Source organism: Callionymus lyra, chromosome 12 (genome assembly GCF_982586985.1).
Source record: "Callionymus lyra chromosome 12, fCalLyr1.hap1.1, whole genome shotgun sequence".
In the NCBI taxonomy this organism is placed as follows: Eukaryota; Metazoa; Chordata; class Actinopteri; order Syngnathiformes; family Callionymidae; genus Callionymus; species Callionymus lyra.
In genome coordinates, this window is record NC_141829.1 from 9,143,323 (window position 1) to 9,166,465 (window position 23,143).

The 23,143-nt window shown below is 38.1% G+C and overlaps 1 protein-coding gene across 1 annotated transcript; it reads left to right on the forward strand.

Moving 5' to 3' along the window:
• Positions 1-1,877: 1,877 nt before the first annotated feature.
• LOC148068183 (uncharacterized) lies at positions 1,878-8,286 on the forward strand. Its single transcript, XM_087804095.1, has 8 exons — positions 1,878-2,532; positions 3,523-3,801; positions 4,585-4,842; positions 5,108-5,278; positions 6,372-6,503; positions 6,753-6,919; positions 6,998-7,264; positions 7,332-8,286. Exons 1-8 carry the CDS (start codon positions 2,289-2,291, stop codon positions 7,506-7,508), a joined length of 1,695 nt encoding a protein of 564 aa, XP_087660221.1. The 5' UTR covers positions 1,878-2,288; the 3' UTR covers positions 7,509-8,286.
• Positions 8,287-23,143: the final 14,857 nt, after the last annotated feature.

Here is a 23,143-nt window from a genome sequence, read left to right on the forward strand (position 1 = left end):
ATGCTCGCGCTCCCTCTGGTGGACACAACTGCTCATAACACACTTTTTAACTTGAAGTAAGTTAATAGGTAATAAAGGTAATAGTTCTAGACCAGGGTCACAAAGCGCTTAAACACTCAAAAGAATACCCCAATAAAATATATGCTCAAATGGCCAAGACACATAAGACAAACACAGGAGTTCCAGAGAATCAAGGAAAAGCACGAATAAAGGTGTCTTAAGTTGTTTCTTGAGTCAGTAGATCATCAAACACAGAGATGGTTCCAAAGCTTAGGAGCAACAGTCTGGAAGGATTTCTCTCCTCTGGTCCTGAACCGAATGCGAGGAACCATCAGTAGATTCTGATCCACAGACCTAAGAGCCCGAGCTGGGGTGTAAGGCTGGATCAGATCACTGATGGAAGGTCTGACCATATATAGATCTGAAAGTAAGAGTGAAAGTTGATCATGAAAGAAACTGGAAGCCAGTGAAGAGTTTTAAGGATCGGGGAAATGTGAGTTCTTCTACTAGAGCGGGGCATTAACACAGACATGTTATTTATTTGAGTTTTTCATACACAAATTCTACAGTATAACTGATGAACTTCTTTTAATATGTTTCAGTTTTAGTTTCAGTTCAAGAAGATTTTTTTGGAATACTTTTACTAAAATCCTTTATTTGCCAAAAAAAAATGTACATTGATCAACGGATCTATAACTGTATAAAAATAAAAAAGCCAAACTAAGGTCCTGAACCTCAATAATTGCAAGTATCAAGTACAATGCAAGACAAATATATCTGTTCTAAAGACTATTTTATGACTTTCATCAAACATCATGTTAATGGTAAAACTACTAAACTCAGTTATATATTTTTTCTTTTGCATAATAAGTTCACGTTTCAAGACAGATTGAATGTTCTGTGCACTTCACGGTTGTCACGCTAGAGAGCGCAATAATCGCCTTAAATCAGTGATGGGCAGTTAGTTACATTTCCTCAGGGGCCACAGTTTATACGGCTTGGGGGCCATCAAGCAAAAATAGAGGAGAGAAAGTATAAAATCAGGTAATAAAATCTAAAACCTAATCTAAAATTATGATTATTGCATTTTATATATTATATTTATTGTTTAGTATATAACTTTTATTTTTATTTTTAATCCAAATACAAGCATCTTTTTGAGAGGCAATAAACACTCCAAAAAATGCTGAAAACAAAAACCTTATAGTTGTATTTAGAGAAAATAAAAACATAACATGTTTAGTTTCTACATGATTTATCTTTATCTTTAGACTTAGATTGTATCATGTTGTTCTTTCTCTTTATTTCTCTTTGTTCTTGTTCTTATTTTATTTTTATTTTTAATTAGTAATTGCTGTATTGCCGTGTCTAATTGGAAAAAAACAATTTCATCAATAAACAATAAAGTTCTCTCTAACCTAACCTATGATTTTCCACCTGACGAGGGCCACATAAATACAGTCAAAGGGCCACACCTGCCTTACACAGTAAATTAATTTCAGTTTCCTTTTTACTCCTCTTCCTAAATTTCCTACTCTATCTTCCGAGTTATCATTTTCTCTCGAAGGTTGTTTCGTCGAAAAAAAAAAATCCTTGTTTTTCAAATCCGTCACACTTTCCGAAGAACTCCGAGTTGGTCCCTTTTTCTTCAACCCTCTTGTGTCGTCTCTTACCTTCCACTCCTTCCTTTGGTCTGACTTGTGTGCACATGAGCGCTTCTGGAAGTGGGCGAGCGAGTCAGAGAAAGAGAGAGAGAGAGAGAGAGAGAGAGGGGGATGTGGGAGGAGGAGGAGGAGGTGTAGATAAAAAGAGGGAGCGTGGAAGAGAAGAGCAGTCCTGAGCTGAGCATTGAACGAGTCTGTGGAGTCTTCTGGACGTTCCTGGAGCCGCCGACAGAACTGTGGGATCACCAGGAAAGGAACCTGAAGAGAGAAGACACGGGACGTCCGAGGATGGTGGAGGTGTGGTTTTCCAGGAATGAGAATCAGGACTTTCCCAATGTTCTCAACCAGGACCAGTGAAGTTGAAGGAACTGCTTGACCAGGAGGACTTTGGATAAGCATTCATAACAAAATCAAAGGAGCTACAAAAGGGAAAACATAGGAAAGATTAAACCAAAAAGATTCTACACTCTCAATAAAAGTTCCCGGGATGCTGACTAGGTAGAACAAAAGCTCGGAAGCACCACATTTGAAATGAACGACCAGGACCAGAAGATGAAATCAAAGGGGGATCGAATGTGAAGAGCGACAAGAGATAAACGAGTACAACTATCAGAGACTTTAAAGATGCTTCTCGTCCACACGCTCTCCATCCTTCTCCTCCACTTCGCCACTTCGGCGGCCCCGGCGTCCGCCGTCAACCCGGCCCGGCTGGAGCGTTGGGTCCGTTCGGGCCTCCAGTCCCTACAGTGGGACCAGCTGGACCAGTGCCTCCGGATGTTCCCGCACGCCGAGGCCGAGTGCCGTCGACTGGGGCATCATCCTCAGTCCTCCGTGGCCGTTTACGTGTCGGAACCGAGAGCCTCTGCAGGTAAGGTCTGCGGTCACATCTTTGTGAATGAAACTCCTTTGTCAACTTTGTTTAAGAACTTCTTTGAAAATTCCATGATCATTTAAATAAAAGCCTCTAGTTGTTATAGAAGACATGGAACTCAACAGTAGATCCAAGTCATCTGTAATAACATGGATCTCTGATGAATGAGAAAAGCAGGTCTGAAGTTGTAGAGACGGTTTTAAGGATGTGGATGTGGAAGGGGCAACTGTTTTGGGGCAAATGGTCAAATGGTTGTTGCCCACGTGCACCACGGTCCTGGTGCCTTTCCAAAAAAAGTGTGTTTTGAATGAACCCATGAATGTCTTTGATGGACATCATTAGGGATTTAAACATATTTGGCAAAGCAAAGCCACTTTTGTTCGCTCCAAAACTTGAAATAGACCTAGAAGTGAGTGAGAAACTCAGTTCCCTTTGGAGGTTCAGCAAAATCAAATGTTGTTGGGAGTAACTTCAAAGGACTAGGTCAGACAGGAGTACAATATACCAGAAAGAAAGGTTGGGATTCAAAGCTGGGGAGGCTGGACCTTGGACAAAGGTTTGGGATGGAAATACCAGTAAAAAGGAGATTGGAATCACGTAGAATGAGGTAAACATATATGGCATCTAACGGTAAATGCCATAAGTAGAAGAAGGCGTGCGATTTAGGCATTGTTGATATGGCTTATATGACCTGATCTGTAAGTGAAATTGATGGGACATTACATTTTTTGGACACCAAAAGTCAATCTGACTCTGGTCCGTCAAATAAATTGGGGTATAAAGTGGTGCTGAGCCGAGGTCAGGCATACAAAAGAGAATCTTGATGAAGGGAGACAGAGAGAAAACACCAAAAGTCCAAACAACTGTAGATCTTTCTTTGGATGTTAACCATAGACCTCCCTTCACACTTCAAACCGTTCCAGACCAAGTTAAAGGTCTTGAAAAAATACATTTTGTTCCCTGATCTTTTTAATAATCCATCTCCAGGTAACTCCGACAAAGTCCTGGCGATCCTCCCCGATTCCTACTACTCTTCCGGAGGTCTGCTGGGATCCAAGCCACCTGGTCTGAGTCTCAGCCAAGTTCTGAACCGAGGTGCGAGTACTTACAGACACCCACAGCCTCATTCGACCTCCTCGGCTCACGACGCCGTCCTGGTGCTGGACCCGAGCCCCGGCGAGAACTTCGGACACCCCGTGTTCCTCTTCTACGTGGACATGAACGTGACGAAGAAAAGATGTGCGCATCTGGACGGTATTTATTTGGGTAAGTAAAGTAAAGTAAAGTAAAAAACACTGCGACAGTCATTAAAATCTTCTTGCATTATTTTATAAAATCGGTCCAGAATTTTCAAAATAAACCAAGAAGTTTGGACGATACTTACACCCTAAGAACATTTTTAGGCTTTGAACAAACTGGTAACTGTAAGTGTACTTTTGCAAGGGAGGAAAAAAGTCAGATAGTGGTGTTTTTGAAATACCTTCATGTGGACCAAGTCTTCCGGGACAGGAAGTAAATGTGTTCTGTGATCCAAAAAACCTTGTAAAAAAGAGTGTTAAAGTGCACCTTTCTGACCCCCTGCTGCAGAAAAGGTTAGGGCCAGATGTTGCGATGAATTTGGCCGCCAGGTCGACGAGCACACACCTGTGAATTATTTATTGGACACACATACACACACACACACACACACACACACACACACACGCACATGTATCCTACCGGGTTATATAGATGGATTTGGGTTATTTAAAATGAATGTCTTTAAAAATAGTGGATCACAAGGGACAGGATAACAAGGTCACTCTCTGTCTCCTGGTTTTAGAGAAAAAACAGCTTGGTTGTCAAAAAGTCGGCTGTGTATTGACATTGTAAGAGCGTAAGTAAATAAAAAATAAACTTGAGTGATGGGTAAAATTTGCCTGTCAGGAATGGTAACAGACCTAAAAATAGATTCTGCCATTACTTGCCATTTGCAACAGGCTTAACCCCTAACATAATCCAAAGCCAAAAGTGGCCAAAACACTAAAGTCTCTTTCTTTTCATCTCCAGGTGAGGAGTGTTTGACTCTGGCCCTGAAGGGTCGCTGTCAGAACCAGCTGAAGCGCTGGCAGACCGGGCCCGAGAGGCTGGTGGTGAACGGCCACGGGCGACTGTCGGGCGCGGCCCTGCATCACGGGGTCACCATCAGCAGCAGTTCGGCCGGTCGTCTGGTGGAACGCTCCATGGGGGGGCTGTGCGAAGTGCACTTCCTTCCCTTGGTGATTTCGGCGGGCGATCGCAATCGGACGCAGAAGCTCAAATGCGTAGGTAGGAAAGTAAACCTTATGGTACCCAAGGCTACAATGATCACTTTGCTGATTAAGTTTTATTAGCTTCATGAAGTTGCCATATTCCGATACTTTGCCAGCAGTATGAAATAAGTACAATGTTTCCAGATACATGTATCTTTAATGATTCCATTGCGATCTTTTAAAAAAAACACATTATAGGAACCACTGCCTCAACGGTCCCTTGCGCTTTTTAAAGATTGAGATGTTGGTTATTCTTAATCCTTTTTACTCTTTTTAATCAGACAATGCTGAATTTGCAAGATGCCCTCAGACGTTACCCATGAGCCTTCCTAGCTTGCCCGTCTCCAGCTGCGAGCTGAACAAAAACACCAGGCGATGCCACCAGCAGCCACTGGCCACACACCTGTCCTGTCGACTCTACCAGACCTGTGACCACGCTGTGCTCCTCTCAGGTATTATTAACCCGAACATCTCTCTCCATAGTCTGTAAATGAATCCGGATCATGACATGACGGCCTCTCAGCTCAAGAATCTCATAGATGATTTTTATCTGAAGACTTTTAGAGGTCACTGATGCTCCCTTTACCTCACCAAAACGATATAATGTAAAGGGTACAACACTGAGAAAAAGGGGCAACAAGTAAGTAAGTAAGTAAGTCATTTGTTTTTGTATAGCGCTTTTCCAGACCAGGGTCACAAAGCGCTTAAACAATCAAAACAATACTCAATAAAGTATATACTTTTAAGGTCAAGATAAAACTGATAACACAACAGGAGTTCCAGAAAATCAAGGAAAAGCCTGAACAAATAAAAGTGTCTTAAGATGTTTCTTAAAGGAGTCAGTAGATCCATTAAGCGCAAAGAGAGAGGAAGATCGTTCCAAAGCTTACAAAAGCTACAAGAAGTACAAGGAGTAGGTAAAACCTTAAGCTCCAAAGTCTTACCATAAAATGCATTTATACTATTGTTGTCAAAACAAAACAAGAAAGTTGTTGGCAAAAGTACTTCTCAAGTGAGTTCTTAAAAAACCTGTTTTAACTCCAATTTGAAGTGTTTTCGAGACCCGATGCGAGATATAACCGTTTCACCTGGCGCTCTAATCCTTTAGCCTTAAATGGCTCTGGAAAACCTTTAGAGGAAACTGACTACATGATATGTTGGAAATCCTTCAGTTGTATCCTAACGTGGGAAAGAGGCCAATCCCCCCCTGGCTTTTTAAGAGGTTCCTCCGGTTATCTTTAAGGGATAGCGCTTGCCAAACGTAAAGATGTTTAAGTTGGATGGAACATTTAATGGATATGGAAACAGCAAAGCTGCTTCTGAGAAAATGATCATCCAGAGTTCGGTAAGAGGTCCCGGTATGGTCTCAGAGTAAGCAAGACCACTTTTTAAAGTAACAGTATATGATCATTAACATGTGGAAATAAGTCGGCGTAAGCTTCTTTATCCTGTTGCTTTGTATATAATTACACACAGATAGACCGTGAGCCGGCTTCTGAAAGGCAGCATCAAAGCCCCTCAATCTTAAGGTTGTATGTTTTGCAGGAGGCTGGCAGCAACAGATAACATTCCAGAGTCACGTCCAGAATCTTCAGAGGTTCTACAGGATGCTCCGGAGCAACGGGTTTCACAAGGACCACATCAAGACCTTTTTCGCCAGTGGTGGACAAATTCCTGGTAAGACCTTTTCTTTGCCTTGTTATAACTGAATTGCAGGTTGTTTTTTTTCCAATGAATGGTTTGGAAAAGCAAGAAAACATGACCTTTTTCTGTCTTCAAAGTCTGACTCAAAGCCAGAAATTATTTTTAACAACATCTGTTTGCGATCTTTGATGCCTAAGGGAGAGGATAGGTTCAGATAGCGTCTTTCTAAGGCATCAGATTTCACCAACAATATAACAATATTTTGCTCTTTTTGTCCCACAGATGATCTGGAAGGAGCTTATTCGGCAACGGAGAAGACGGTGATTCGCAATCACGTGTCGTACATTTGCAGGAAGCAACACTGCGCCGACACTCTCGTTCTCTACTTGAACTCACCGACGCGCAGCGATGGCACCATGCTGCTGTGGGACGCCAATCTCAACGGAATTGTAAGAATTCAGAACGTTGATTGAACGTTCAATACTGTAGTTTCGCTCACTCCCTAACCGACTTTCTTGTGCTGTCAGGCCGATCTGAAAGAACGCTACTCCGTCAATGAGCTGCTGGCCGACTTGGCCGGCTGCAAGGCGACTCGGGTTTTGTTATTCGTGGATCAGAGCTACAGCGGCGTTCTCTCCAAACGGCTGCGAGGATCGCTGAAGCATACCAATGTAGTTTTGATTCAGAGCCAGAAAAGACAGGCTCAGACCCACCAGAACCAGAGAGCCAACCCCGGCTGGGCCGCCTGGTCCTACATCAACCCCACCACCTGCCTACTGGATCACCTGGGAAAGGTACAAAAGTAGCTTGAATCACTAGACTTTACCCGTACAAACACAAGTCTTTTTTTTTCGTTAACAGGGATCCGGGATGTCCCGTCTGCTGGAACCGTGGGCCGGGCTTTTGAATGTGACGCTGGCGGGTGCGCCTTGCAATGTCACCCCACCGCTAACGGATGGCGAGCTACGCCGGGAGTACCAGGGCTGCCAGAACCTACCGACCGCACTGTGGCATCAGAAACACAGGAGACCCAACTGAGCGAAGTGGGAAGGAACTCGCGCACTCAAAAAAAAACAAAAAAACACACACCTCCCGCTCGCGTGGCACACACTTGCATATCTGCCGATGTGTGTTAACTTGGACTCGTAGATGTATTTGGTGGACACCTGTGTGTGCAAGTCTTCTGTCCCAGGTCTGAACTCATTGTGTAACCGAGCGGTGAAAGCTCCTCCCGAAGGGGGTTTGAGTGGACGCGTCGAGGAGAGTGTCTGTGTGGAAGTGTGTGAGTTCAGCAAAAGGACAGACACCATTACTAGCTTACACTTGTGTATCTGTGTGTTTTTACCAGGTTTTTTTTTTTTTTTTACATTTAGAGACCGATCGTCTCTATTTTTGGTCTGTTACCCCGTTCTTCAAATGCTCAAAAACTGCTCAGTACACACCACTGGCACATGAATCCTAAAGGGGGTTCAGACCAACATGAAAACAATTTGACGTCTTCATCTTGAATAAGAGAAACTGCTTTTTGTGTGTAACTTATTAAACATTATAATGTTTCGAAACGATCATGTTATTGTCGAATGAATAAAGCGAAATGTTGCATTCGTTCAAATATGAAAAGTTTGTTTAAAAAAAAAGGATGTGAATAATGTGCGTCAGGTCCCAGAAATACAGATGTCACATCGTAGCCACTGAACGATCGATGCTGTTGCCTGGTTTTCGTACCGTCGACTGTTTTTGTTTGGGGATGAATCTTAACTACGTTTCCTTTTGTCGATATTCACAGTGAATGTTCTGTACAGAGTATGACATATAATATTTACGCAGATACGCTTCTGGTGGCATGCAGTGAATCACAAGATCTAGACAATAAAAATCTTTTAGAAATTAACTTGATTTTCTTTTTGGTTCTTTTGTCCTGTATTTTATATTTTACTGATTAAAATTGGTGACCAGAGGAGAGAAATCCTTCCAGGCTGTTGCTCCTAAGCTAAGGAACGATCTCTGTGTTTGATGATCTACTGACTCCTTCAAGAAACATCTTAAGACGTTTTTATTTGTTCAGGCTTGTCCTTGATTTTCTGGAACTCCTGTTGTGTTATCAGTTTTATCTTGACCTTGAAAGTATATACTTTATTGAAGTTTTGATTGTTTAAGCGCTTTGTGACCCTGGTCTGGAAAAGCGCTATATAAATACAAATTACTTACTTACTTACTTACATTTCTTGCTTCAAACCGGTTGTTTGTAACCACTTTAGATAAAGATTACATTATAATACGATAAAAGTGAAAATGTTCATCATTCCAACGGTGTTTGATTATAATTTTCTTGTTTTGAGATGATAATGATAAACTTTCGGCTAATATTTTGGCTAAAAATACTATTTTGTAATATCTGATTATTTCGTATTATCTGCAGGTAAGTTAAAGGGTTATACTTAGGGATCAATGGGACCTAGAAAAACATTTATGAGGCAAAAATAAAGCTGGAATTTTTGATGGGAGAGACTTATAGACTTCATTTAATCAGATGTACAAGGTGGCATTTTCTACCTTATGCCACCCGGTACATCTACCCTTGGTACTACAAGACTTAACCAACTGGTTACCACTGGAAGTGGAAGCACATCCCTAAGAACCCGAGCGGGAGATGGTCTCAAAATCAAAATCCATTACTACATGGATATTGAAACCTACATGAAAGTCAGTGTTTAAGCTAAGAATCAGATTATACAAACTCTAAATATGAGTAAAACTGACTGAAGAAGTTAAAGGTATTCGATGAAAGTGTTTGACGAAAGACTAGGAACACAGAAACACTTAAGATAGATTCAACCTCCAAGAATAAAAATAAAAATAATCTAAGAATCTAAGTAAGTAAGTAAGTAAGTCATTTGTATTTATAGAGCGCTTTTCCAGACCAGGGTCACAAAGCGCTTAAACAATCAAAACACTATTCAATAAAGTATATACTATAAAGGTCAAGATAACACCGAGAACAACACAGGAGTTCCAGAAAATCACGGAAAAGCCTGAACAAATAAAAATGTCTTAAGATGTTTGAGTCAGTAGATCATCAAACACAGAGGAAGATCGTTCCAAAGCTTAGGAGCAACAGTGTGGAAGGATTTATCGAAATGAGTTAAAGCTCCCGTTTCATTTGCAGTACAAAGAACTAACCTGGGATATCGAACGGCTAAAAGGACAAAAAGAACGGCTATAAGGACAACAAGAACGGCTATAAGGACAACGGTACTTGTGAAAAGGTATGTGTTCTGTGCAGCCGGACGTGACGGGTCGAGTGGACGGTCTCTGGATCTACTTCATCTGAAACGTTCCTTCATCGCTAACGAGGCTCTTCTCCCGCTCAAACGCCTCATCCGTCTTTGTCGCCCTCGCCCTCGGGCCGCTCATATAGTTTTACCCCGACCTCTGACCTCGCCACTTTCAGTCCATCCAGGATGTTTTTACCCAAAACAGTCTGTGTAACACTATCACTAGAGCTTGTAATGACCCAGGTTGAAGTAGGTTTTTCACATTTCTTTTTAGTAGTTTTTTAAATTAAAGACGTTGATATAATGTCAAATAGATTTTTAGACTTGGTTTGATGTGTTTAAGAAGCTTATCTTTTCTCAAACTTTAGCCAGTACTGCAGAAATGTAAGACCATGGTTATCTCTTGGCCATGTTTATAAAAAAGTATTTGATACCAAACAACCACAAAATGAAAGACCAAGAACAACATAAACACTTATTTTGACGCTAATCAATATCGAAAGAAAGGTAAGGTTATTGGTAAGTAAGTAAGTAAGTAGTTTGTATTTATATAGCACTTTTCCAGACCAGGGTCACAAAGCGCTTAAACAATCAAAACAATATTCAATAAAGTATAAACTTTAAAGGTCAAGATAAAACTGAAAAACAGGAGTTCCAGAAAATCAAGGAAAATCCTGAACAAATAAAAACGTCTTCAGATTTTTCTTGAAAGAGTCAGTAGATCATCAAACACAGAGAGAGAAAGATCGTTAGGAGCAACAGTCTGGAAGGATTTCTCTCCTCTGGTCCTGAACCGTGTTCAGGAACCATCACTAGATTCTGATCCACAGACCTCAGAGCCCGAGCTGGGGTGTAAGTCTGGATCAGATCACTGATGGAAGGTCTGACCATGAATAGATCTGAAAGTAAGAACCAGAATTTTAAAGTTGATCCTGAAACAATCTGGAAGCCAGTGAAGAGTTTTAAGGATCGGAGAAATGTGAGTTCTTCTACTAGAACAGCTCAGAATTCTCGCTGCAGAGTTTTGTATCAACTGCAGGCGAGACAGATCCTTGTTGTTAAGACATGAAAACAAACTGTTGCAGTAGTCCAGACGAGAAGACATAAACGCATGGATTCTAAGCTCCAGATTATGTTGTGACAACATTTTCTTAAGTTTCGAGATTTTTCTCAGTTGAAGGAAACGGTTTCTGGTCAGTTTATATTATATTATATTATATTTGTTGCAGGTGAGAAACCTAAAATATTTGATAGGGTGAAAAGAAATCTGGGCCAAAAAAACAATCGCATTAACTCCGGTTCACAGTTTAAGGTCTAATAGCAGATGATTTATGAAGTAGATGACATTGAAAATTAATTACTGAATCAGCATCATCTAAAGCTCTAATGAGGATATGAGTCACTCAGTTGCTTGACATGGTTTCACCTTTTTTTCAACATACAATCCAAAAGTTAAAGAGATATGAAAGAGATGAGCCCCGAGCATTAATACAAGCTTGTACATCTAGAAGGATCCAAATCTGTGAAAAGGTTGAAGGTTCAAAACATCTCAGGATATCACACAGGGATTCGCAGTGGATGCGAGTCACAAGGTTGGATGACTCAGCGGCTGTTACAAAATACTCCTGGGGAAGACAAAATTATCCTGCAGAGTCGTGAATGTATGAATTAATAAAAACCAAAAGACTGACAGCGTCTGGACCTGCAGACAGAAGAAGACGGAGTCAGAGATGAAACAAAAGTCACAGTAGGAAGCATCAGGACGTTAAGAAATCACGGAGAGCAGGAAACAAATGGTTCCTGAACTTACAGAGTAGAAGTTTTTGGGAGGGGAGAGAGAAAAGTCCTCTGGTGCTCAAAAGTCAGGGATAACGTAAATGTGAGATTAATGACTTGATCTGACCTTGTTGAAGTACAGTCTCAGGGCCACATGTGGCTCTTCAACTTAATTTATGCAGCCATCTCTGTCTTTTTCCTCTTCAGTAGAAGTGTCAAGATACACTGATCTTAAGATTTTATATACAATATATATTTATTTATTATATGATTAGATACGATATATTCAGCTCACGATATGATTCATTACGATATATTCAGCTCATGATATGATTCATTACGATATATTCAGCTCATGATATGATTCAATACGATATATTCAGCTCATGATATGATTCAATACGATATATTCAGCTCACGATATGATTCAATACGATATATTCAGCTCACGATATGATTCATTACGATATATTCAGCTCATGATATGATTCAATACGATATATTCAGCTCATGATATGATTCAATACGATATATTCAGCTCACAATATGATTCATTACGATATATTCAGCTCATGATATGATTCAATACGATATATTCAGCTCATGATATGATTCAATACGATATATTCAGCTCACGATATGATTCAATACGATATATTCAGCTCACGATATGATTTAATACGATATATTCAGCTCACAATATGATTCAATACGATATATTCAGCTCACAATATGATTCAATACGATATATTCAGCTCACGATATGATTTAATACGATATATTCAGCTCACAATATGATTCAATACGATATATTCAGCTCACGATATGATTTAATACGATATATTCAGCTCACGATATGATTCAATACGATATATTCAGCTCACGATATGATTCAATACGATATATTCAGCTCACGATACGATTCAATACGATATATTCAACTCACGATATGATTCAATACGATATATTCAGCTCACAATATGATTCATTACGATATATTCAGCTCATGATATGATTCAATACGATATATTCAGCTCACGATATGATTCAATACGATATATTCAGCTCACGATATGATTAATACGATATATTCAGCTCACGATATGATTCAATACGATATATTCAGCTCACGATATGATTCAATACGATATATTCAGCTCACGATATGATTCAATACGATATATTCAGCTCACGATATGATTCAATACGATATATTCAGCTCACAATATGATTCATTACGATATATTCAGCTCATGATATGATTCAATACGATATATTCAGCTCACGATATGATTCAATACGATATATTCAGCTCACGATATGATTCAATACGATATATTCAGCTCACAATATGATTCATTACGATATATTCAGCTCACGATATGATTCATTACGATATATTCAGCTCACGATACGATTCATTACGATATATTCAGCTCACGATATGATTCAATACGATATATTCAGCTCACGATATGATTCAATACGATATATTCAGCTCACGATACGATTCATTACGATATATTCAGCTCACGATACGATTCATTACGATATATTCAGCTCACGATACGATTCAATACGATATATTCAGCTCACGATATGATTCAATACGATATATTCAGCTCACGATACGATTCATTACGATATATTCAGCTCACGATACGATTCATTACGATATATTCAGCTCACGATACGATTCATTACGATATATTCAGCTCACGATACGATTCATTACGATATATTCAGCTCACGATATGATTCAATACGATATATTCAGCTCACGATACGATTCATTACGATATATTCAGCTCACGATATGATTCAATACGATATATTCCGCTCACGATACGATTCATTACGATATATTCAGCTCACGATATGATTCAATACGATATATTCAGCTCACGATATGATTCATTACGATATATTCAGCTCACGATAAGATTCAATACGATATATTTAGTTCACGATACGATACAATACGATATATTCAGTTTACGATATGATTCAATACGATATATTCAACTCATGATACGATACAATACGATATATTCAGCTCACGATATGATTCAATACGATATATTCAGCTCACGATACGATTCATTACGATATATTCAGCTCACGATACGATTCATTACGATATATTCAGCTCACGATACGATTCATTACGATATATTCAGCTCACGATACGATTCATTACGATATATTCAGCTCACGATATGATTCAATACGATATATTCAGCTCACGATACGATTCATTACGATATATTCAGCTCACGATATGATTCAATACGATATATTCCGCTCACGATACGATTCATTACGATATATTCAGCTCACGATATGATTCAATACGATATATTCAGCTCACGATATGATTCATTACGATATATTCAGCTCACGATAAGATTCAATACGATATATTCAGTTCACGATACGATACAATACGATATATTCAGTTTACGATATGATTCAATACGATATATTCAACTCATGATACGATACAATACGATATATTCAGCTCACGATATATACAGCTCACGATAAGATTCAATACGATATATTCAGTTCACGATACAATACGATATATTCAGTTTACGATATGATTCAATACAATATATTCAGCTCACGATATGATTCAATATGATATATTCAACTTATGATACGATACAATACGATATATTCAGTTTACGATAAGATTCAATAAGATATATTCAGCTCACGATATGATTCAATACGATATATTCAACTTTTGATACGATACAATACGATATATTCAGTTTACGATATGATTCAATATGATATATTCAGCTCACGATATGATTCAATACGATATATTCAGCTCACGATATGATTCAATACGATATATTCAACTTATGATACGATACAATACGATATATTCAGTTTACGATAAGATTCAATAAGATATATTCAACTCATGATACGATACAATACGATATATTCAGTTTACAATACGATTCAATACGATATATTCAGCTCACAATATGATTCAATACGATATATTCAACTTATGATAAGATTCAATACGATATATTCAGCTCACGATAAGATTCAATACGATATATTCAGCTCACGATAAGATTCAATACGATATATTCAGTTTACAATACGATTCAATACGATATATTCAGCTCACGATACGATTCAATACGATATATTCAGCTCACAATATGATTCAATACAATATATTCCGCTCACAATATGATTCAATACGATATATTCAGCTCACGATAAGATACAATACGATATATTCAGTTTACAATACGATTCAATACGATATATTCAGCTCACGATACGATTCAATACGATATATTCAGCTCACAATATGATTCAATACGATATATTCAACTCATGATACGATACAATACGATATATTCAGCTCACGATATATTCAGCTCACGATAAGATTCAATACGATATATTCAACTCATGATACGATACAATACGATATATTCAGCTCACGATATATTCAGCTCACGATAAGATTCAATACGATATATTCAACTCATGATACGATACAATACGATATATTCAGCTCACGATATATTCAGCTCACGATAAGATTCAATACGATATATTCAGTTCACGATACGATACAATACGATATATTCAGTTTACGATATGATTCAATACGATATATTCAACTCATGATACGATATATTCAGCTCACGATATATTCAGCTCACGATAAGATTCAATACGATATATTCAGTTCACGATACGATACAATACGATGTATTCAGTTTACGATATGATTCAATACGATATATTCAACTCATGATACGATACAATACGATATATTCAGCTCACGATAAGATTCAATACGATATATTCAGTTCACGATACAATACAATACGATAAATTCAGCTCACGATAAGATTCAATACGATATATTCAACTCATGATATGATACAATACGATATATTCAGCTCACGATATATACAGCTCACGATAAGATTCAATACGATATATTCAGTTCACGATACGATACAATACGATGTATTCAGTTTACGATATGATTCAATACGATATATTCAGCTCACGATATGATTCAATACGATATATTCAACTTATGATACGATACAATATGATATATTCAGTTTACGACACGATTCAATACGATATATTCAACTTATGATACGATACAATACGATATATTCAGTTGACGATATGATTCAATACGATATATTCAACTCATGATACGATACAATACGATATATTCAGCTCACGATATATTCAGCTCACGATAAGATTCAATACGATATATTCAGTTCACGATACAATACAATACAATGTATTCAGTTTACGATATGATTCAATACGATATATTCAACTCATGATACGATACAATACGATATATTCAGCTCACGATATATTCAGCTCACGATAAAATTCAATACGATATATTCAGTTCACGATACGATACAATACGATATATTCAGTTTACGATATGATTCAATACGATATATTCAACTCATGATACGATACAATACGATATATTCAGCTCACGATATATTCAGCTCACGATAAGATTCAATACGATATATTCAGTTCAGGATACGATACAATACGATGTATTCAGTTTACGATATGATTCAATACGATATATTCAACTCATGATACGATACAATACGATATATTCAGCTCACGATATATTCAGCTCACGATAAGATTCAATACGATATATTTAGTTCACGATACGATACAATACGATATATTCAGCTCACGATAAGATTCAATACGATATATTCAACTCATGATACGATACAATACGATATATTCAGCTCACGATATATACAGCTCACGATAAGATTCAATACGATATATTCAGTTCACGATACAATACAATACGATGTATTCAGTTTACGATATGATCCAATACGATATATTCAGCTCACGATATGATTCAATACGATATATTCAACTTATGATACGATACAATACGATATAGTCAGTTGACGATACGATTCAATACGATATATTCAACTTATGATACGATACAATACGATATAGTCAGTTGACGATATGATTCAATACGATATATTCAACTCATTATACGATACAATACGATATATTCAGCTCACGATAAGATTCAATAAGATATATTCAACTCATGATACGATACAATACGATATATTCAGTTTACGATATGATTCAATAAGATATATTCAGCTCACGATACGATTCAATACGATATATTCAGCTCACGATATGATTCAATAAGATATATTCAGCTCACGATACGATTCAATACGATATATTCAGTTCACGATACGATACAATACGATATATTCAGCTCACGATAAGATTCAATACGATATATTCAGCTCACAATATGATTCAATACGATATATTTTTAGCTCACGATATGATTCAATACGATATATTCAACTTATGATACGATATATTCAGTTTACGATATGATTCAATACGATATATTCAACTCATGATACGATACAATACGATATATTCAGTTTACGATATGATTCAATACGATATATTCAGCTCACGATATGATTCAATACGATATATATTTTTAGCTCACGATATGATTCAATACGATATATATTTTTAGCTCACGATATGATTAAATACGATATATTCAGCTCACGATATGATTCAATCGGATACATTCAGCTCACCGTAGGATTTGATACAATTTTCGAATTTTAAGGGGACACCAAATTTGTTCCACTCTCTTTTGTTTGAATTAATAGAACCTAAACCCAAACTAAGCCAAAATATAAGCTTTAAAAAATGGCTGGAGTCGACTGTATCCTCTTGCTCTCAGTTATCGCCGAAATCTTGAAGGATTTGATCTTTGTTGTTTCTTTAGAGAGGTCGTAATGAGTGCTGTCATTGAGTACATGTAACATGTGTCCACAAAAATACATACAGTGCTTTGGAATATTGATACGATATTAACTTATATTATTGCTTATTATATTCTTTAAGTATATAATCTACTTGTCAGAGAGTGTAAAACTGACCAGGGAAAGGATGATCAAGGACTTTCCCACCTTCAGCTTCTTTAGTGAAATCTGAGTTCCTTGAAATCAGTTAAATTCCTTGAAACTGAATCTCCTTTTAACCCTCGAACTTATTGTCAAATGTTTTTTGTCCCTTAATGAAAACGTACCACACAATGTGTTGCGTGTAAACAGCATTACATGAACCGCCGTGCAAAGGTGTGAACAGGTGAGCGTTGACGCTCCACAGCCCGAGGATGGGATGAAGTCTCTTCCTGGATGTGTGCAGCGATCTCACTCCCACACTCGGCCGCGACCATTTGCAAGTATTCTGACACCGGAGGTTAAACGGACCGGCTTTTGTTTACATCACACTGTCAATCAAAAGATGAATGGCTTTTTTTTTTTTTCTTCCTCTACTCATTTCCGAACATCTGTCACATGCCTGCAGGAAAACTAGTCCTCAACCAAAGTTTAAAAAGCCTTATCTATTCATTTTATAAATAAAGTTTTAGATATTTTTCAAGATATCAGAACAAATCTGTCATTGGTTTAAAACAATAGAATTAATGGAAACTAGCTGGAACTACCGAGTGTTTCTTCAGTGTGAAGCCTCTCAGCTCATCTCCGATATCAAAGGACTGTACGCATCAGTAGGTCGTGGAGGCAGCTTTACTATCGGAGCATGTGTGCGACAGAGAGGCCGATCAGCCTCTGGGGGGATACCAGGGGGCTTAAGGGTCATTCATATAAACACACACTGAGACGTTTTGATCTGCAGATAGCAAATTTGCTAGCACTTAGGGCACACATGTCCACTCAGGCATGCAACACACTCTCACACACACACACACACACACACACACACACACACACACACACACACACACACACACACACACACACACACACACACACACACACACACACACACACACACACACACACACACACACACACACACACACACACACACGACAGTTCACCCCCCTCATGTAGTGTAAAGTGAAAAAGTATCAAACTCTTGACTTCAGAAATCAAGGTCGTTTTTTTTGGGGGGTTTTTTTACTGATCAGTTTCATCAGAATATTGACTGGTTGCATTTTATATTTCAAATGTTAACTATGGATTTTTTATTTAATTGTTTTTTTTTTATTTAAGCATTGCAATCTTTTTTTTTTTAAATATATACAGTATATATAATAATAATTGATTCAATTGATAAGGTTTTAAATAACTTAATTAAAGAAATTGAATATTTTGAAAATTAATGATTTTTAAAACACATGTTTTATGATATTTAATTTACAAAAAGAATGAACAAAAAATAAAATATAGGAATACTTTTTAATTCAGAGCCTTTTAAAATGTTATAAAAAGTATTATATCAGTGCCATCAGAATATTGAAAGGTTAATGTTAACATTTAAAATATTCAAACCTTAAATGATTTTATTGAAATGTTATATTTTTTAGGCATTTAATTAGTTTTTTTTTAAACAAGTGAAATAGTGAAAGGTTGAATTTTTATTGAATAATTAAATTATTGTTTTGTTTTTGAATAATTTAATTTAAGAAAATCGAATCTTTTCTTCTTTCTTCGAGTTTTATTTTTAAATTTGAAGGCTATTAAATTAACATTTAAAGATTTAAAGATTTTTTTAATTCAATATAAAGAAGTTGGTATAATAGTGCCAACCAGGCAATATCAAAAGTTTCACCTTTTTCATATTGAATTACAAAGGCTATGAAAATTCATATTTTAAATATTGAAATAAGTTAATCAAACTCATCGATTGGCAATTTCATCATGAAAATAAGTCATTTTTCAACCTTGGTTATACAGATTATTTAATTCAAGTTTAAGAGAACAAATTAATGCTTAAAAATACAACAAAACTTCAATAAATAAAGTTTCAACATTTGAATTGTAAAATTCAACCATTCGATATTTGGATGGTACTCTACAGTGGTACTATAGTATATACTTTATCCGGCCACATTGTAAGAACTCATCAATACCATGCCTGGCATGTCTAGCCAGCACATATTAAACTTAAGAACCACTTCCTCCGTCATCATGAACACAAACTCAGATTCTGCCGTCAAGCACACGACGCTTCAATATGCAGAACCGAGCAGGTCGATCTGAGAGAACTCTGGATGAACTCGCCGGTGAATTATTAAAGTCGATATTTAAGTCCTGTCCTCAACTAGGATGTGAAGCAACCCTCGATCTGAACGACCCGGGCGAGGGACGAGCGAGGATGTATGTTTTCTGACAACCTCGTCGGACGACAGAACAGAGTTTACAAGCGACTGTCACACCATCTCTGGAGGAATTTAAGACACAAATACAGACTTGGAAAACGCCACACAGCTTCTCCAAAATTCAGGATGTCACTTCCAGTTGAGACACCACTCTGCTTGAATGTCATCGAGGCTATCTTTGGATGCCCACCTTCAATATTTGATAGAAAACCCCGGGCACTGGTAGAAATATCTCTCCTGGGAGAATGCAGACGTCAATGATTTTTTTTTCTTTTCTTCCTCCATTCGAACAGAGCGGAAAGAAAATTTCAGCGGGTTTAGGTCGCTCAGGATATGTAGTTCGTGACCTGATTTTTGTCCCATAAAAAGTGTCTACGGTGGCGCAGTGGTTGACGGTTCTCTTCAAGGTCGGGAGGCAACTTGTGACCTTTCTGTGTGGGGTTAGTATGTTCCCCCCCGTGTTGCGTGGGTTTACTCCAGGCACTCCGGTTTCCTCCCGCAGTCCAAAAACATACAGAGGTAGATTGGGAATTGTCTTTGTGTGCCCAATGACAAACTGGTATCCAGTTCAGAGTTTACCCTCCCCTTGCCTGAAGTAACTGGGAAAGACTCCAACCCCCTGCGACTACCATGAGGGAATATGTGGCAGAAAATGAATGAATGAATAAATGAAAGATTAGACAAAAGTTGTAGCATCCTTATTGAATACGGTTCTAGCAATGTGCGCAGTGCTAGAGCACTCGCTACCAAAGATATCACAAAGGAAAAGGTGTAAAACTGACCATGTGATACATCGTCCTTATGCCTTAAATATACTGGGTACTCTTCGGCTGTGGCTACTGAAAAAAAACCCCACAGATCCCGACCCCAAAGAGCTAGTCAGCTGGTTTGGTATCTATGGGTATAGACAAGTTGAAGTCAAGATTCAGTGACAATAGTGACAATCTACATCTTACGCTGAGCTTGATAGATTAAAATGAACTTGATAGATTAAAATGTATTGGCCTCTTTAGGCAACATGCTTAGGTAATGGATCGTCCACTGAGATGGACTCTTGGTGGATCGTCTATTCTCACAGCCTGATGGGTAAATCCTAATGTTAGTGATGCCTTAACCTTGATTGACTCCAGTGTCTTCTAAACATTGCAAAGTACTAAAAATGCGTTTTTTACTGGAGGCCACAATTCTGAGAGAAGTTGCTCAAGGGTCTGGATCTGGTCGTGGTTAGTGGAAAATCTTCAGGCCTGCCGTGGCTCACCTACGATAACAAGAGTTGATAATAGTTTTTAAGCCTTTGAGTCAAAGTTGATTCTCCGTCCGAGCAGCCGTCTTGTGATCCAAGACTTCACACAAACAGGAACAAACAGTCTCGCCGACCTCGGATGCATTTTTAATAACCACGAGTGGCTTTTAAGTCTTGTTCAATATCACTCGGACTGCTGAGTGACCGGACATCTGTTTCTTTAACTTTTGTTGACCTGTCATCACGCGTCATCTCATGTCCTCCAATCAGCTTTTGGTTTAATCTTTTCATCCCCCTCTTTGTGTCATCGCTAATCCTGTTTTTCTTTCGACACAAACCCTCCGTCCTTTCATGTCTCTTCGCTCGTTTGTTTGTCTTTTTGTCCGTCAGTGCCGGCAGAACTACTGTAATCGCATCAAAGGTGCTTTTTATTAGACGCTATATTGACTCATCGATCCAGTGCCTGATCCGTGTTGTACGGCAACGGGCATTAGGATAAGTAAGTAAATAAGTAATTTTTATTTATATAGCGCTTTTCCATATCAGGGTAACAAAGCAGTTAAACAATCAAAACAATATTCAATAAAGTATATACTTTAAAGGTCAAGATAATACTGAGAACAACACAGGAGTTACAGAAAATCAAGGAAAATCCTGAACAAATAAGGTCTTAAGATGTTTCTTAAAGGAGTCAGTAGATCATCAAACACAGAGATGGTTCCAAAGCTTAGGAGCAACAGTCTGGAAGGATTTCTCTCCTCTGGTCCTGAAGCGTGTTCAGGAACCATCAGCAGATTCTGATCCACAAACCTCAGAGCCCGAGCTGGGGTGTAAGTCTGGATCAGATCACTGATGGAAGGTCTGACCATGAATAGATCTGAAAGTAAGAACCAGAATTTTAAAGTTGATCCTGAAACAAACTGGAAGCCAGTGAAGAGTTTTAAGGATCGGAGAAATGATAAGAGACCAAGAGACACAATCGTTGTGCTACTCTGTCATTCACACTTCTATCATCCTGTCCAGGTGTTGACCAATGCGCTGATCCAAGTCCTGGAGGAGATACATCAGTAGACCATGTGGTCCGGCCTAGATATTTTGAAACTGCATATAGACAAGTGGTGGTACACTGAAGGTTTACGACAGTTAGGGGGGCTACAATCTATTTTAGTAGGAAGCCAACATTTTCCCCTCCTCAGGTACATCGTCCAGCACTTCCCTGTGGAAAGTGTGTCCCAGCTGGGAGACATAGGTGAGCAGTGTGTGAAAATGTAGTGTGCTATGAGCAATCAAATGGCAAGAAAATTGAGTGTGGATCAATGGACACTTTCCATCCTTCATGGCCGCCATCTTGACGTAGATGACGCCACATTTTTCTAAACGGAAGCTACGTCACGACACGTCTTCGGAGCAGATACTGTCTCGAGAAAACACTAATTTTACGACAAAACAACACAACAACAGTAATAACAAAATGAAACACAACTTTATAACTTGTTTCAACAATTGGCTAAAAGTGCTGTCAAGTGTTGGTGATAGTGTTCCAACGGCCGGTTACAATCAGCGTTAAAAAGTAGTAGAAGAAGAAGCTGTTTAGAGTCATTTCTGGTAAGTGTGTATGTGGAGCAATAGTAATATTTAATATTGAAAGAGCACCCCTTTCTTATTTATTTATTTTTCATTATGTTATGTTATTGTGTGAGCTTTGTTAATTTGTATCATGCATGTGTACATTATATTTCTATTTTTAGACAGGGACAGGGAGTAAAACTCTAGCAGGCACTTTGGGCAGCTTTAGGGTCTTTTTAGGTCCGTTCGGCTCTAGAATCATTCGATGGACAGCGAGTCAAGTGCTCGTGTGTTTCTGTCTACAGAGGAATAAAATCTTTCAAACCAATGAACGCCTGGAATCTACTTTATGGTTCTAAGTGTGCAACATGTAGCAGCAGAGTTTGATTTGAGACAAGGTAAGGAAAGGTAAGGTAAAAACTTTACCAGTAGGGTACTACTAGTTTGACAGTACTACCCTGTCGAAAATTGAGCACTGCCCAAGAAAGTGCACTGTCACACAGTGTACTATAAAGCAGTGCACTTAGAGAAGTCTGGGATTTGAGACAAAATA